The 16768-nt window shown below is 36.9% G+C and overlaps 2 protein-coding genes across 2 annotated transcripts; both read right to left on the bottom strand.

Annotated features, from left to right (window-relative positions):
* Nucleotides 1–4151: 4151 nt before the first annotated feature.
* Nucleotides 4152–9248, bottom strand: LOC138335210 (4-hydroxy-2-oxoglutarate aldolase, mitochondrial-like). The gene is made up of 7 exons (XM_069284192.1): nucleotides 8562–9248; nucleotides 6728–6856; nucleotides 6164–6291; nucleotides 5748–5882; nucleotides 5432–5528; nucleotides 5136–5269; nucleotides 4152–4705 (listed from the first exon to the last, which is right to left on the bottom strand). The coding sequence occupies exons 1-7, from the start codon at nucleotides 8806–8808 to the stop codon at nucleotides 4553–4555; spliced, it is 1023 nt and encodes a 340-aa protein (XP_069140293.1). The 5' UTR covers nucleotides 8809–9248; the 3' UTR covers nucleotides 4152–4552.
* Nucleotides 9249–10410: 1162 nt separating this feature from the next.
* Nucleotides 10411–15021, bottom strand: LOC138335784 (monocarboxylate transporter 12-like). The gene is made up of 5 exons (XM_069284949.1): nucleotides 14628–15021; nucleotides 13821–13964; nucleotides 12054–12926; nucleotides 11359–11409; nucleotides 10411–10611 (listed from the first exon to the last, which is right to left on the bottom strand). The coding sequence occupies exons 1-5, from the start codon at nucleotides 14818–14820 to the stop codon at nucleotides 10505–10507; spliced, it is 1368 nt and encodes a 455-aa protein (XP_069141050.1). The 5' UTR covers nucleotides 14821–15021; the 3' UTR covers nucleotides 10411–10504.
* Between the last annotated feature and the right edge of the window lie 1747 nt (nucleotides 15022–16768).

The raw sequence follows: 16768 nt of genomic DNA, 5'->3' as shown, positions 1-16768 counted from the left end.
TTTCTCTTAATCCATTTGGCTTTTGTTTAAAATCCATTTTTGCTTCTTTTTTAACTAAATCCAAAAGGCCAACTTTAAGATTATCTTTTTTTTCACAGTTAAACCAGCATTTTAATGTAGTGGTGTTGAATTTTAAGCAATAAATGCATCTATGCATTGGTGTGGAGACTACATAATTCTTGTCTTGTAAAATATTTTACAATAATACAACCACTTCCATGAAAAAATTGTGTATGACATGAGATTAATATCATTGTTTGGTAAAGAATTATTTTGCAGAAACTATAGTTTACTTTACCTGCACAATTTATTTCAGTTTCTAGCTATCATTATATTTTTTCCAAATAAACAGTATTATTTTTTTAACTTTATGAGTCTTTCATTGCTGCACTTCCAATTAAATACAAATCAAAAAGTTTCCATCTGTGATTATTGTCATAATAACCTACAAGGGTTTCAATAGAATTAAATATCTGATATCGAGAAAATTAAAATTCATAATATATAATAATTGACCTATCACTAGGTAGTATGAAGCCATGCCTCATGCTCGCACATGCAAATGTTTCCATTTAATGTCAGGGTAAACATTGTAGCAAATACAATACAAAACATGCCATTTGATTGACACCTGGCAATCCGTCAATACAGATATAATGTTATAACCAGTATTTGTGCATATCTACAGCAGTGTATTTGTATCTTAAACATCAATAGAAAATTGGCTTCCTTGCTTTATTATTCTAATTTATAATTTCATTAATGATATCATTTGGTATGTATATTGACAGTGATAATGTGTTGACATTGGTAATGTTTTAAGATATATTTTACTATTCAATCTCTCCTACTTTCACTTTCTATGTGATTTACACTATTACATGTACTCCCCTACTTTCACTTTGTGATATAATTTCTCCTACTTTCACTTTCTATGTGATATACACTGTATTACCTGTATTTACCAACTTTCACTTTGTGATATATACAAATGTAATTATTTTTCTTTAACTTTAATACCTCAACCTGCTTGATGTAACTGCCGTATTTTTGCACACATATACAGTAGTTTAAATTGCTTATATTTATGTACATGAACAATATACCTACTCTACCTGTATCTTCTAGTGTAACATAATAAAATGATCACTATAAACCTGCTGGAATTTATTTATTTTGTTGTTTTTTCATTTGGTAGTTTTTAGAGTTACTATATAGCTCTTCATGGTTCACTAATTACGGAGGTTTGTATAAAAATACAATTAACTATCTATTTATGATGTCATAATAACCGGACGGTGAGACTAATTCACAGTAAATTGTACTTTACCCACGTCGTTTTGGGATCTCAAAACCCTGGTATACTTTGAACTAGTCTAAGGAACATTCCGTTGGTGTTTATAGAATTCATGGATTTCAATGATGAAAATGTATCAAAAATAAACCACCCATAAAATTTACACCCTATACAGTCTACCTCATAAAATTTACACCCTATACAGTGTACCACATAAAATTTACACCCTATACAGTATACCACATAAAATTTACACCCTATACAGTATACCACATAAAATTTACACCCTATACAGTATACCACATAAAATTTACACTCTATACAGTATACCACATAAAATTTACACCCTATACAGTATACCACATAAAATTTACACCCTATACAGTATACCATATAAATTTTCACCCTATACAGTATACCACATAAAATTTACACCCTATACAGTATACCACATAAAATTTACACCCTATACAGTATACCACATAAAATTTACACCCTATACAGTATACCACATAAAATTTTCACCCTATACAGTATACCCCATAAAATTTTAGCAGTTAAAGCTAAACACTAAAACCTTGAAAACTCAAAACATATGTTAAAACTTGGGATTGTGTAGTAAAGTTATTTTGTCATCAGTAACCCTGCAAACACTTCAAATTAGATAAAAATACAATTACATGTACATGAAGTTTACAAAGTACAAGAGATCCCAGAGGGATTTTGGCGCCAACCAAAGAATGTTCTATGTCTGACAATGGAAGGATGGATTTTTCCTCTGCTTTTCAAACTTTTTCAAACATACTACATGCAAAATTTGAGACAGATTGCTTAGGTACTTCCTGAGAAATAGCAGTAACAAACTTCAACTATCAAAATCCAAGATGGCTCCTTGGTGGCCATCTTGTTGATTGTTCGGTCCCCAATCACAATATGCCTAACTGTATAGGGCCCTAGGGAAACATACATATGAAATTTGAGACAGATTCCTTCAGTACTTTCTGAAAAATAGCAATAACAAACTTTAACTATCAATAGCGATAACCAGGTTCATCTGCCATAATCCAAGATGGCTGCCTGGTGGTCATTTTGTTTTTTTTATCATTCTCAAAATCTGTATAGCACAACTAGGGACCAATGGGATTTTTCTTGTGAAGTTTGAAAAAAATCCATTCAGCAGTTTTCAAGAAAGAGTGATAACAGACTTCAACTGCTAAAATCCAAGATGGCTGCCTGGTGGCCATCTTGTTTTTTGGATCAGCCACAAAATCTGTAGGGTACAACAAGGGACCAAGGGAACCATCCATGTGAATTTTGAACAAAATCGCTTCAGTAGTTCTCAAGAAATAGCGATAACAAACTTCAACTGCCAAAATCCTAGATGGCTGCCTGGCGGCCATATTTTTTTTCTGATCAGCCTCAAAATTTGTATGACACAACTAGGGACCAATGGGATCCTCCATGTGAAATTTGAACAAAATCTCTTCCATAACTCTCAAATAATATCGATAACAAACTTCAACAGCCAAAATCAAAGATGGCTGCCTGGTGGCCATCTTGTTTTTCGAATCAGCCACAAAATCTGTATGGCACACAGGACCAAGGGAACCATCCATGTGAAGTTTTAACAAAATCCCTTCAGTTGTTCTCAAGAAATAGCAATAAACAAAGCTAAAAACTACCAAAATCAAAGATGGCTGCCAGGCGGCAATCTTGTTTTTCTGATCAGCCTCAAAATCTGTATAGCACAAATATGGACCAAGAGGAACCTTCATTTGAAGTTTGCATGAACAAAATCCCTTCAGTAGTTCTTAAGAAACAGTGATAATAGACTTCAACTGCCAAAATCCATGATGGTTGCATGGCGGCCATATTGTTTTTCCTATCAGCCTCAAAATCTATATGGCACAACTAGGGACCAAGGAGACCCTCCATGTGAAGTTTGAACAAACCCTGCAGCAGTTTTTAACAAATAGTGATAACAAGCATTGTTTACCGACGGATGCAGGGCGATTTGAATAGCCCACCATCATATACATTACAGATTACATAAGGACTAAAAATGAAAGAAAGGTACTTTGTGCCTAATGCGAGATGATCAAGATATAGAATTAAAAACAGGTGAGACAGCAGATGTTATCAAACAAAACAATTAAAAGTGATAGCAATTATTAGACAATGGTAACTTGTGACATAAATTTAAAACAAACACGATCAAAAAGTTCACTAACATTTAATATAAATCTTACTTGTATACATTTTCATATTCCATATTGAGCAAGATATTATTAATGCATATTAAGCAATGGGTAAAAAAGTATTACACATTACAGTAAATATTGATATTCCTGGCAAGAAAATCATCATTGTTTCTTCACACGTACACCAATCTCTTATGCACATTACAACAACAATAACATGAAATGTTGCAATCAGTGTGTCCCTGCACTGTAAGAATGGGCCAAATATATAGACAGCATTCTCAAGATCTGCCTGTACATAAAAAAATATAAATGTTTACTATAAACAGTAGTATATATTGTATTCGTATATTACAGAGTTATCTGTCCTTGTGGATAAGTCTCAAGTTGATTGCTAGTACGCCGTGTATTCTGAGTGTAACCTCACATTGCATTAAGAGAAATATGCATTTGTTCAAAAAGTAATTATCTCGCAATCAATACCTACCCACGGGGTTATGAAAAGATGGAATACTGGGGTAATAAATTGATAAAAATAGTGAGGAACAGTATTTTGAAGACATTCAAGCGTCACTATCCACCATGATCCTTGACATGATATAATTTCTATCAGGGTTACCTCCCCCCCTTTTCCATGAACACCATGAACCTGTTGAAGATGATCCATATCATTTTCGTCATTAAATTTTTATACCAATTATCTTACAAAGATCTAATCAATTCATCACAAAATCATGATAAAATCAAAGGCATATATAATTTTATTACTTGTTGGCTATGAAATAATCTAATACTGAAACAATCAGTAGTATATATATGTATACACAACAGATAATGTAATATGTAGTTTCTGGGTAATAAAATTATAATGAATTAAAACCAAGTTGAAATACATAAATATATGGTACATTGTATTACATGTATCAAGTAATACCCTGTTTGATTTATGCATATAAATAACAATCAACATAACATAAGTTTTTATACATGGCATGATTTTCAAATAAAGGAACATAATTATCACTTAAATTTCTGATGTGGTCATATCTATGTATCAGGGTAAAAATCCAGTGGAAGACAAAATCTGACGAATTGTTTCCTTATCTTGTGCCGGCAGTGGTTGTAAGGGAGAGCGAGTCGGACCTCCATAGTAACCCATCATCTCCATGGCTGTCTTTAATCCCGGAATTCCAAACTGCTTAGTTACCTGAAAAGTAGGCCTTACTTTCAGACAACTTTCATAACAAAATAATGTTCTAACTGTTTATGCGAAAAAAAAGTTGAAAGAAGAGCTACATGACAGTGTTCGGCACACTTTAAAGATGTTTTAAATTTTCATATTTGTTTTTATGGGTTTATGGAATAATGAATTATTTTAGAATTAGAGATACAATGATTGGACATTTTAATTTCCTGATATTTTTATTTCTCACGAAACATTACATGATGGAAATACTTTATCAATTAAGTGCTTAAGTTCTGATTTTCGATATTTTCAGAATGAATGAAAGATTTTTTTTTTTAAATAACGGTATGAAAAGACAATATCTTTAGTGTACAGATGCAGAACATAGCATTAAAAATTTTACGGTGATGACTCGTAAACTATTCAGTCTTCATATCTATTATTTACTCACTGCGGTGTTTGGAGCTATAAGTCTGTGCTGTAGATGTTTGGCTTCCTCCATCCTCCCAGCTTTAAACAATTCCTCAAGGTCACACAATTCCTTCCCAAGGACGTTTCCAAGGGCACACACTCCACCAACACAACCTATAGTCACATATACACATCTGCATAATTTTGAGCAGAGAGAACATTATTATCTGGTACAACTTGCCACAGGATACAAAAATAAATTAAAAATATCTTGGATTTATATTGAAGGAAAAGGATGGGGTGGGGTGGGGTAGGGAGAGATTGATGATAACTTACCAACAACATAGCCAGACAATAAGAATCCAGCAGAACCCGCCAGAATCTGGAAATCAGCATCCTTGGTTTTGTAGGCTAAGAGTCCAATAGACGTTATCTGTAAAAATATTATTGGCATATGTGAGAACTGCATCACATATCTTCCAAGAAGAGGGCAGTTCAAATTATTCCAGGTCCCAGATAGTTATATGATCCTGAGGCCAGAACTGCTGTAGACAAAATAAAGAACAAAATGTACACCTATGAGTTCCTAGGGCTATTTTGCTATTAAGTTTCCTCCATTTCCTTATGATTCAGAAAGTTGGTGGACACTTACATCTCCTCCGCTGTCCTTCAGGCCGATGATGTTAGGGTGTTTGGAAAGCTCTTCAACCACACCTGCAGGAATGGTGATGTTGGTATTGGCTGGAACGCTGTACAACAATATTGGAATGGAACTGTTGTCTGCAACCTACAAAAGGCAAATTGAGATCTGCTTTGAAAATTCATTAAATTTTGAAATTTGTTTCATTTCTAGGCAATTTATCATATGCATACCCATAACATATAAAACAATTGTTGACCTTTTCTGAGGTAAATATGGGTCTTACCAACCCTATAAGTGATATACCATCCTTGGCCTTGACCTGGGAGGTAACTGAGTTCCTTGGGTACATAATTTACCATATTAACCTGAATACAGGAAGATAATTGTATATTTTAGAAGTCAGAATGTTTTTGTATAAATTTTACCTGGCGGTAATGTTGTATGAGTGCCGAGTTATTCATGGCTCCTTTGTAGTAACATGGGGTCACAACTAGCGCCACCTGGGCTCCGGCGTCCGCCATTTTATTGGTCATCTCTATGGTATCCCGTGTTGCTGTAAAATAAATTACAAATCTGTGTTCAAAGATCGTATATTTAACCACGGCAAATAATTTTATTCCCCAGACCTTTCAGTCAAAGTGTAGAAGCATATGAAGCCTCAATGGTTTCTCAGATATAGGTGAGTGTTTTACATGTATCAGTAATACCATGTAACACCAGGGCCTGATTGTTAAAAAGGTGATTAGCTGAATCACTAAATTAGTGAAATTAGTGAAATTCACATTTGCTGAAAAATCTGTAATCATATTTTCTGTAAAAATGAGCAAGTAGATAAGAATGGGATACTTCAGAATTTCATAAAATTCGGTTAAGTTTAATTTGTTTGTCCAGAAATTATCTTAATATCTTGATTTGAACATTGTTGTCATTTGGACAGCTAAAAAAACCTAAAGAAGCAAAATTAAACATAACATAATTTCCACACTTACATTCACATCCAGATCCTGCAATAATCAGTTTGCTTTGGTCAGCCATCTTTTTCACCTGTTGAACCATTTCTATTCTCTCTTCCTTCGTTAGGTAAGCATACTCTCCATTGGAGCCCTGCACCACATACCCTGGAAAAACATACACAATGACACGCCAAAATAACATGAGAACATATTGTGTATGTAGATCTAAAATACTTTAGAAAATGATGTTAAATTTTCTGATTTTTACCAGTGCCAGGATCTATCATACTGTACCAGAGACCACTAAAAGATAACATGTACTGAATGATGTTTTTTCTGATAAGTTTCTACTTTCCAGTGTCCTACATACAAAAGATAGCTAAATGCAACAGCTATACATGTCAAGATATACATGGGTCAAGTTACAGGTAATATTTCTGACAATTTTTTTGTATTAATCTAGTTACCTTTCCAATAATGATTTTTTTTGCTATTAAACCTATGTCGCTATTAAACCTATGTCACAATTCAACTACCACATACACTTATAGTGACATGTCCCATAAATTAATTGTAGACACCTATCCACTTACTTGTACAATCACATGACCCCAATTTACTGACTGAATGTACAAGCACCTGTACCTGTACACTCACATGTCCTGCAACTTATTTGTACCTGATTGTTCAGTTACTTTCACCTGTCTAGTTACCTGTACAGTCACCTGTCTCACAATTTACTTGACCAATCACCTGTCCAGTTACCTGTAGTCACCCGTCTCACATTTTACATAAACAATCACCAGTCTCACGATTTACTTGAACAATCACCTGTCCAATTACCTGTAGTCATCCGTCTCACAATTTACATAAACAATCACCAGTCTCACGATTTACTTGAACAATCACCTGTCCAATTACCTGTAGTCATCCGTCTCACAATTTACATAAACAATCACCGGTCTCACGATTTACATGAACAATCACCTGTCCAGTTACGTACCTGTACAGTCACCCATCTCACAATTTCCTTGTACAATCACCTGTCTAGTTCCATATACAGTCACCTGTTTCACAATTTACTTGAACAATCACCTGTCTAATTACCTGTCCAGTCACCTGTCTCACAATTTACTTGAACATTCACCTGTCTAATTACCTGTCCAGTCACCTGTCTCACAATTTACTTGAACAATCACCTGTCTAGTTACCTGTATAGTCACCGGTCTCACGATTTACTTGTACAATCACATGTCCCACAATTTACTTGAACATTCACCTGTCCAGTTACCTATACAGTCACCCGTCTCACAATTTACATAAACAATCACCTGTCTCACGATTTACTTGTACAATCACCTGTCTCACAATTTACTTGTACAATCACCTGTCTAGTTACCTGTCTCACAAATTTACATAAACAATCACCTGTCTCACGATTTACTTGTACAATCACCTGTCTCACAATTTACTTGTACAATCACCTGTCTAGTTACCTGTACAGTCAACCGTCTCACAATTTACATAAACAATCACCTGTCTCACGATTTACTTGTACAATCACTCACCTGTCTCACAATTTACTTGAACAATCACGTGTCCAGTTACCTGTAGTCATGTACCCATCTCACAATTTACATAAACAATCACCTGTCTAGTTAGATATACAGTTACCTGTCTCACAATTTACTTGAACAATGAATACTGCAATTACCGACCAGTTACCTGCAGTCACCTGTCTTGCAATGTTCTCGTATGGTCACCTATATCTTTCAGCTACCTGCACAGTCACCTTTTTAACACAACTGTTATACGTAGGAGAGCAAAAATTAAACAGAGAGAAAGGCTTTTAGTAATAACTAATAAAAACCTCTGAATGGTATCTTGTTCCATTTCTGTAGGTTTTCTGCCAATCTGTCGTATGCTATTGTCTCATCCTTATTGAAGGGTGTGGCAATCGGGGGATACATGCCGCTGACATCAAGGACTTGCCCGGCTGATGCAGACATACAGCGGTCAAAAACATGTCCCAATTGAGGCCTAGTCGAGGACACCGCTTTAGATTTTGTTACATGTCGAGCTAAAGTTGATAGCCCTTTCCTTGCGGTAAACGCCATATTTCCACGGCTCTGAGGATTTCTTAAACGTTAGCTGGTCTTTACGAAGCTGCAGACATTAAATCTAGATGTTGACATCTGATAGGCTCGGAGATGATACCTGGTAACTGGATACGATCACCTTAGGTCATATCCAGTTCTTGCCGACGTCTATCATAACAAAACCACGTGTTAACCTCCACACTGAAGAGTTCCAACGCCAGTCAGGACCGCGCAAAATTTGAAATGGTTATTTCTTCCAAATTTTTCATAAAGCTAATCTGTTCCTTTTAAGTCGCAACATGATTTTCAAGAAAACGCTTCTGTCAATATCCCCAATAAACACACTACGTGTATATTATAGATATATGCGCACACATAACATAACAATATGCTACAAAAATTATAAAGGGGTTCAGCAAGGTGCTCTCTTGTTGTCCTACCATTTCTGTTAAAATACTCAAACTGTATTCGGCCCTGTGATAACGATTGTTATGTATATGATTATATGGGTGAAAGTAGATTACTTGGTATATTCTAAGGAACTCTAACTTATACGAGTTATTCCCCTTTATTGTAAATCTCTTATAATAAAAGACATAATTGGAGCACAGGGCCATGTATAGTCTCAATATGAAAAAATATGACTTTTCATCAGATGCGGAGAAAACTTGGCAATATGCCACACATGTTATAAAAAACACGCGGGAATCAGTGCCGTCATCTCTGGCGTCAGGTTTTGTGACGTCACTGCTGACGGTGCCGTTAGACTGGTTCTCGCCTCAGTTACCTCCCTTTGCGTACGCTTCACTGAGCGGAGCGCAGCCTGGCGGGAGTAGAGAACTAAGGGAAGGGAACCAGTCTAACGGTGCCGTGCGCTTGAGAACATACAGAGTATATAATATATTTGACCAATACATTTGTTGCGTTGTTCTTGTATATGTGTAAGTAAAAGTAACTTTAAAGCGTATATCGATGACACATTTCGTCTAGTACAGAAGATTTCAAATCTCGTCGTGCTGATAACGAGAATTAAAACATGGCGGCCTACATGGAGGCGCGAGACTTTTCCCGCGGGACACGATTTCAAAGTCCAAGAGGTACTGGAATGTACTATTGGAATCTACGGAAGCGTATTAGGCTCACGTACGACAATATTTTTCAGGATAACGAAAATGTTTTATTTTGGCGGCCGCCATATAATTATATGGCGGCCGCCACTTAATTATCTGGCGGCCGCCACTTAATTTATCTGGCGGCCGCCATATAATTATCTGGCGGCCGCCAGATAATTATTTGGCGGCCGCCAGATAATTAAGTGGCGGCGTATATGGCGGCCGCCACATAAGTATATGCCAGAAATTTAAGTGGCGGCCGCCATATAATTATTTGGCGGCCGCCATATAATTATTTGGCGGCCGCCATATAATTATCTGGCGGCCGCCACTTAATTTATCTGGCGGCCGCCAAATAATTAAGTGTATCTGGCGGCCGCCAAATAAAACATTTTCGCTATCCTAAAAAATATTTTCGTACGTGAGCCTAATACGCTTTCGTAGGAATCTATATGCTCATACACGTGTAATGGTTAGTAGAGCCTGCTTTTTGGCATTTTTGACATTTACGTTCTACACATACAACTTGTTAGTGTAATATGTCGGCTGATATGGGCCATCGTAGTAATATCACTGATAATGATTACTCCTGTTTTACAACACTAAATAAGGGCATCGCGATCGGGCGATGTTTCAACCGGAAGTCTCCGTCTTTTCCGGAAGTATTCACTGGTCATACTAAACATAGCTCCACCCAAAATGATAAAACCTGTAACAATAAACATACAGATACGATAATGAAATTATTACCTCTTTCTAAATTTTCATAAAAAAAACTTGTCTAAACCAATACTTATGTATCCTTTTCAGAACTCAAAATTTTAGTTTTTTTAACCTATTTTATTATACCGCACTGATATTCACATTAGGTGCGATGACGTATATGTGGCTGTGGACGACGGAGAGAAATTTTCTGATAAATAGTCCTGCAACAAGCGAGGCATGCGCAATTGTATGGTTATTCGTTCTATTTTAATGTATTGACAAGTGACGTTTTCAATACTAACGCAATTGAAAAAGAACATTTTACTGAACAAAATATACTGATACCAAATTTACAGTTTCCATACTATTATATTATATATTGTGGAAAAAAATGAAGAGGAAAAGTAATGAGATATCATCACATCCTCGATACTCCATGGGTTCCGATCACTTACGATCTCTACACCCTTGGCTTTTCTCTCATAGTAATACACGGAGGCAACAGGACAGAACAGGCAAGAGTTGTATAACGGTACACTGTAGTCGACTGTGTGGCTTTGATGTTAGGCGTCGCTCTCTCTCTGTAGTCTTCAAATGAAATCTGTGCAGGCCTGTGATTGGTCAAATGTTTTCCAATGATCATACGGTACACTGTGGTCGACTGTGTGGTATGATATAGTCCAGGGGTGTAGAGATCGTAAGTGATCGGAACCCCTGGAGTATCGAGGATGGAGCTTACTATGCACGATACCTGTCATAAGGAAGCACGTGTCATATGTCCCGCCACTGTCTAGATATAGACCTGAAACCATCAATGTTAGCAAATCTACATGAATCGACAAAAGTATTTTGATATTCAAAAGTAAAGTGTATGTAAAATGCAAAAGAAACGTCATGACTTTGAGAGGAACATACTGTAGTATTACCACACAAAGGAATTACGTAACATTATCACACGAATGATTGACGTCGCGTTCTCACACAAAGTAATGACGCAAGAATTATTGCGTGCGTATGAAAACTAATATATATCTTTGAATAATTGGCAGTTAATTGAAATAATATTGCGTTCGCATGCAGTAACTTTTATATTTTTGATGTCCTTTCCCAGTCACCGTATTGTTGTCACGTTAACTAAACTGGCGATTTAATTGTCTATTATGCAATGATATATTATTGCGAATTGCGTTCATACGCAAAGTTACTCTGTTGACTTGCAACAGTATTGCGTTCCCACGCAAATGTAATTATATAATTGCGTTCGTACGCGATAATACTTTTACGTTCGTACGTAATACTTTTCCGTTCGCAAGCAATTCTATTGCGTTCACACGCAAAAATATTATATTCGCATGCATTTTTTATGCGCTTTCCCAGTCACCGTAGAATCGACTGCGTAGAGGTTGTTAATGCAAAATTACGTAAGATAACCAAATTTATACTAACCCCCACACGGTGGTCCACTGAGTATCCCGAGTCCTACAGAAAACATCTGGATGCTGACCGCCGTGGCCAAATAACGTAGTCCAACCAGTCGTATACTTAGCCCATTAAGTAATGGGAAGGATACCCCGCTATATAAACCTAGAAATACAGAATACACTATTTGTCCCCCATACGAATGTCCATACAGCGGTAAACATATGTTTGATATACCGAGCACCGAGAGTGTTCCGAACAGCATCAATGCACCGTCAACCTCATCATTATTTGTTGTCAGACCGGTCAGCACCCTCGCTATCATAGAACAAATTCCGGAAACGGAAATAAGTACCGATCCCTGAATTGCTGTTCCTCCATTTAATACGGCATAGTTTGGCAAGTTCAGAAACATTATATAAATTCCAAAATTTGCGACAAACAGACATAAACACAACGTGGCAAATGGAACATTTGTGCAGACATTGTATATTTGAGAAATCATCGACTCCTGTTTGGTTATTTTACCGCTAGAGGGCACTAATTCCTTAGTCACATCCGGGCTTTTTATGACGTCATTGGTTCCCAAATCGATTCCATATATTTCCTCTGAAGTCCTGTTGAGATTTTCCAAGCTTCGAACAACCACCGTTTTCCTTTTCTCTAACCTTGATGGGAAGTATAATGCTCCAAACAAGCCAACATGTAAAGAAAAACCAGCCAGGATGAAAAACAATCCTCTATTTCCGAACATTTCTCTGGTCTCCTGGATGACTGGAGATAGCATAACCCCCATCCCCACCCCAGATACAGCTATCCCGCCAGCTATGTTGAGTTTCTTTTCAAAGTTGAATCCGAGAACAACAACCGCCGTCGTATACGTTAACCCTGCTCCGGCACCTGTATAGTACAGACAGAAGCGAATGTCATGAGAGAGCGACAAAAGTATACCCCAATATAAGATTATTGAGTAACAGAAGAAATATACGGGGTAACAAAAACCATCTTCAGCAAAGCATTGCTGTCAATATTATTTACAAAATTTCGTTCCTATTGCGATGAATTTTAGAATAGTGACATACTCAAATGAAGAAAAAGAATCGGCCAATCAGAATGCTGCATGTAGTAAGAAAAAAATTCTTATTGCATGGACATTCCCAAGCTCTGGAGTCGTTATATCCACCCTTGACTATATTTAAGCATAATAACAGCTTATGTGTGCTACACTTTGTGTATAAGATGAGAAAGAGTAGTTTGGTCCTTTGATATACACCAAAAGATTTCGATGGATTAAAGAGAACACTGTATCGGCATTTTTTTATTTGGGCGTTGCTTATTTGCAAACTTTAAAAGACGTCTTTGTAGACGTGTGATTGGTCAGTTTTTTTTCGATCTTATCTACATTTGTATCTCCTGAAATGCCGTCAGCTATGCTGACATAATACACTTAGTGACAGCAATTCCGTATTTGCACATTACAGAGTTATCTGCCCTTGTGGATAGGTATTGATTGTGACGTCATGTGTTAACGAGCCTAACGTCATACTTTTCAGAGAAAACGACCAATCTCTCCCAGGATTCATTGCGATCCTCACATTAGTGAAATATGGAACTGCAATGCACCCTGGGAGAGATTGAGATAACGACATGAGTTTTTTCACAGATTAATGACGTTACAATGAATATCTAGCCGTAAGTTTGCAAGGGTTGTATGCAAAAACGGAATAGTAATCACTGGGTTATTAGATGATTAATCTGTGAGATACGAGAATAATCCGTATTTATGCTTCATACCTACTATTCCTCCGTAAAACAGAATTACTGAGTCAAGAGTGTTGAGGAAGAAACAACATGTAAACCCAACCGTCATTATCAATGAGCCGACCGCGGTTGCTACTCGACAACTGTACTTCTTCAGGATGAAACCAGCCAACACACCTGCAATATAAAGTCAGTTCGTTATGGTAATATTCAAAGTTGTCTGAAGTTTGTTTTCCTTCGAAAACAATGGTTTGATGTACTTTGCAGCGTTCTTATACAAGATGTTCAGATGCCTTTTTAAAGGTTCTTGCGCAATGGTAAGTCAGATATTAAATAGTGTTAAAATAGCATTATCGTTTGTTTTATTTGCACCTTCTATGAGGTTGATGCCGATTAGTTAGAGTGCAAATGCTGTTGTCTTTTTGCGTTAGCAGTGAATGTGGTAATAGCACAAAGAAGCGTTTGGCATCCCGTGGAGCCGTGTTACATTAACACGTAAGTTTCATTGTGAGAAAAATTTCATTTGCAGTGAAACATCAAAATGTCCTGTGATTTATACTAGTAATGTCTTAACACACAAAAATATCAAAAATACATAATCTGACGCATTTTTTCTTGACTTCGTTGCAATGTATGATAATACACAACGTATACGATAATACATGTTTCTATTTTTGGCTTTAGATAATATCATAATTTGCATTTGGCTTTGAGAAATATTTTTTTAAATTAAAATCGACGTATAGCTAGGATTCAATTATATATTATATAAGCGCACAACCTGAATTGTTATATTTGTATTTATATATATCGAATTTCATTTCAATTATAGAAACCCACCTCCGCACGACTGTGTCGCAGCGAACAAAGAGCCAGCGAATGCTGTTTTCGAATTGCTCTCATTGAAGCTCTCTAGCAGGGCGAGATGTACGACTCCAATGCCTTGTCCCAAGCAGCCATTGACGACCATAATCCCAAACGAGGCTCCGAGTACAGCCCAAGACCAGCCTCGGTCCGGTTCTGTCAACTTCATTCTACAATAATTCGATTTTGCTTGTACATTTCACAACGCTATAGCTAGTGTATTGGGGAAATAGCTCTGATGTAGACTGCGAAAAAAGGATTATCCAACGATGAAACTTTCTATATAATGATTTTCTACAGTTGGGTGAAGAGCGGAGAAATATCAAACTCTACACTTCCAAACGTAGGCCTAAATGTATTAATACCGGGATATACAGGCACTAGTCTGAGTATATCCTCCCATGTAGGGATGTTACAACTTCCACTAACCATTATACAGTTGTTTCATGCCTTTTAAGTCAACAGTCAAAACTCTTTACCGAAGGTGATGGGACCAACCTGATGAAATGTTTCCCGCGGGCAGAGGCCGAGGGAAACAGTTTATAGGGTTGGTCCTAACACCGAGGCATGAAACAATTGTTTTATTTCCTGAACTACAATCTTAAACTTACCACTGAGCTTCTGGTGAGATAGACTTTCGCCGAAAGAATACCGGTATTTGGGTCGATCCGGTGCGCCGGTGTTTATGACGTCAACAAGTAATTATGACGTCAATAATAAACCCATGCAAACGTTCCGCACCGGTCAACAGTCAAAATACTGACCGGTCCATAGGCGAAATTACTTCATTTACATTTATATAGAGAGTCTGTAACAAGGTCAGTGTAACATATAAACGTCGTGGCGTCACAGCGTTAACAAAATTACTAGGTACAATTTTAACAATATATTTTCAGAAACTAGGCTAGATTTACTTTACAAGATACGAACAACGGGAATTGAGTTGAAAATATCACGAAATTTGCATATATGGAGAACTGACTTGCAGTCCCGTTTTCTTTCGAATTGATTTCAAAATGGCGGAAAAATCACAGTAATAAAATTGCAATAAAACGTCGAGGTATGAGAGAAAAATACTCTTTCTTACGTGAATATGAAGGTTGGGATATTCTACCCTCGGGATCACAAAATGTCGTAGAACCCTCGGCAAGCCTCGGGTTTTACGACATTTTGTGACCCTCGGGTAGAATATCACTATCCTTCATATCCACATATGAAAGAGTCTTATAATATTTACCTATGCAATTTCAGATATCAGATTCAGTAGAATATCAATATGTGCTGCAATGTCAATTACATATTTCAGACATTATAGAACAGAATCGTCATTTTACAAAAGATGATACACATGTATTACAAAATTGAGTGAATTGTTTTTGAATTTACGCATGAATATTTTTAGTTACCTATTGCACTGGACCGCTGTGCAGGCCTGCTTGTATGGATACAAGAAAACCTTCTTAAATTGCATAATGTGACATAATATGCGAAGATGATGCAAATTATCAATTTAATAATTATGATTACTATACTAAGGAAAGAGTTTTTGGAATACTGACAGCTGATGACGAAGATAAGGATCAAAGTACTGATGGCATTGTGGACGGATGATGATGTGAGTGATAGGCCGTCCCGTAGACACTTTATGGAGGAGAGTTGCCAGTGGATGAAGTGCGCAGAGATATAACGACAGTGGGAAGATGATAAATGTTTTCGATGAAGATTTAGCCCTGCAGGTAGGGCGTTAGAATTGTACCTTCTGCCCCTATTGCATGATCGTAAAAGGCGGCTAGATTTAGGACCTTATCTTTTCCGTTCTTCCTGAATGACTTTATCCTTCCTCACGTCTCGCTTGACACCGCCTCATTATTGGCCTTCGGTTGAGCGCTCGCTCCTATGAGTAGGCTCTGGAGACACACCAAAGTCTATAAAAGTGGTAGTTTCTGCTCCTGCTTAGCGCTCAGCAAACAGGGAGTAGGACGACTAGTTCGCGGGTTTGCTGCTTGGTGTCTTTGGCTGCATACTTTAGTGACATAGCACTATAAAAAGGGCAACAGTTCCACTATACAAGAAGACACAACACGAACATACCGCAGTTCCCAAAACACGCACCTCGA

This window comes from Argopecten irradians, chromosome 11 (assembly GCF_041381155.1).
Source record: "Argopecten irradians isolate NY chromosome 11, Ai_NY, whole genome shotgun sequence".
Classification (NCBI taxonomy): domain Eukaryota; kingdom Metazoa; phylum Mollusca; class Bivalvia; order Pectinida; family Pectinidae; genus Argopecten; species Argopecten irradians.
Note: the sequence above shows the minus strand (reverse complement) of the source record. Positions and strands in the feature narration are given on the sequence as shown.

Excerpts from the sequence above, each read along its gene's own strand:
- LOC138335210 (XM_069284192.1), bottom strand. The coding sequence starts at position 8,808 with ATGGCGTTTACCGCAAGGAAAGGGCTATCAACTTTAGCTCGACATGTA. Across the intron at positions 6,857-8,561 it reads GAACAAGATACCATTCAGAG|GGTATGTGGTGCAGGGCTCC; the intron begins GTTTTTATTAGT and ends ATGTTTTTCCAG. Across the intron at positions 5,270-5,431 it reads ATTGTCTGGCTATGTTGTTG|GTTGTGTTGGTGGAGTGTGT; the intron begins GTAAGTTATCAT and ends ATGTGACTATAG.
- LOC138335784 (XM_069284949.1), bottom strand. The coding sequence starts at position 14,820 with ATGAAGTTGACAGAACCGGACCGAGGCTGGTCTTGGGCTGTACTCGGA. Across the intron at positions 13,965-14,627 it reads TGCGACACAGTCGTGCGGAG|GTGTGTTGGCTGGTTTCATC; the intron begins GTGGGTTTCTAT and ends TTTATATTGCAG. Across the intron at positions 11,410-12,053 it reads CAGTGGACCACCGTGTGGGG|GTCTATATCTAGACAGTGGC; the intron begins GTTAGTATAAAT and ends TGATGGTTTCAG.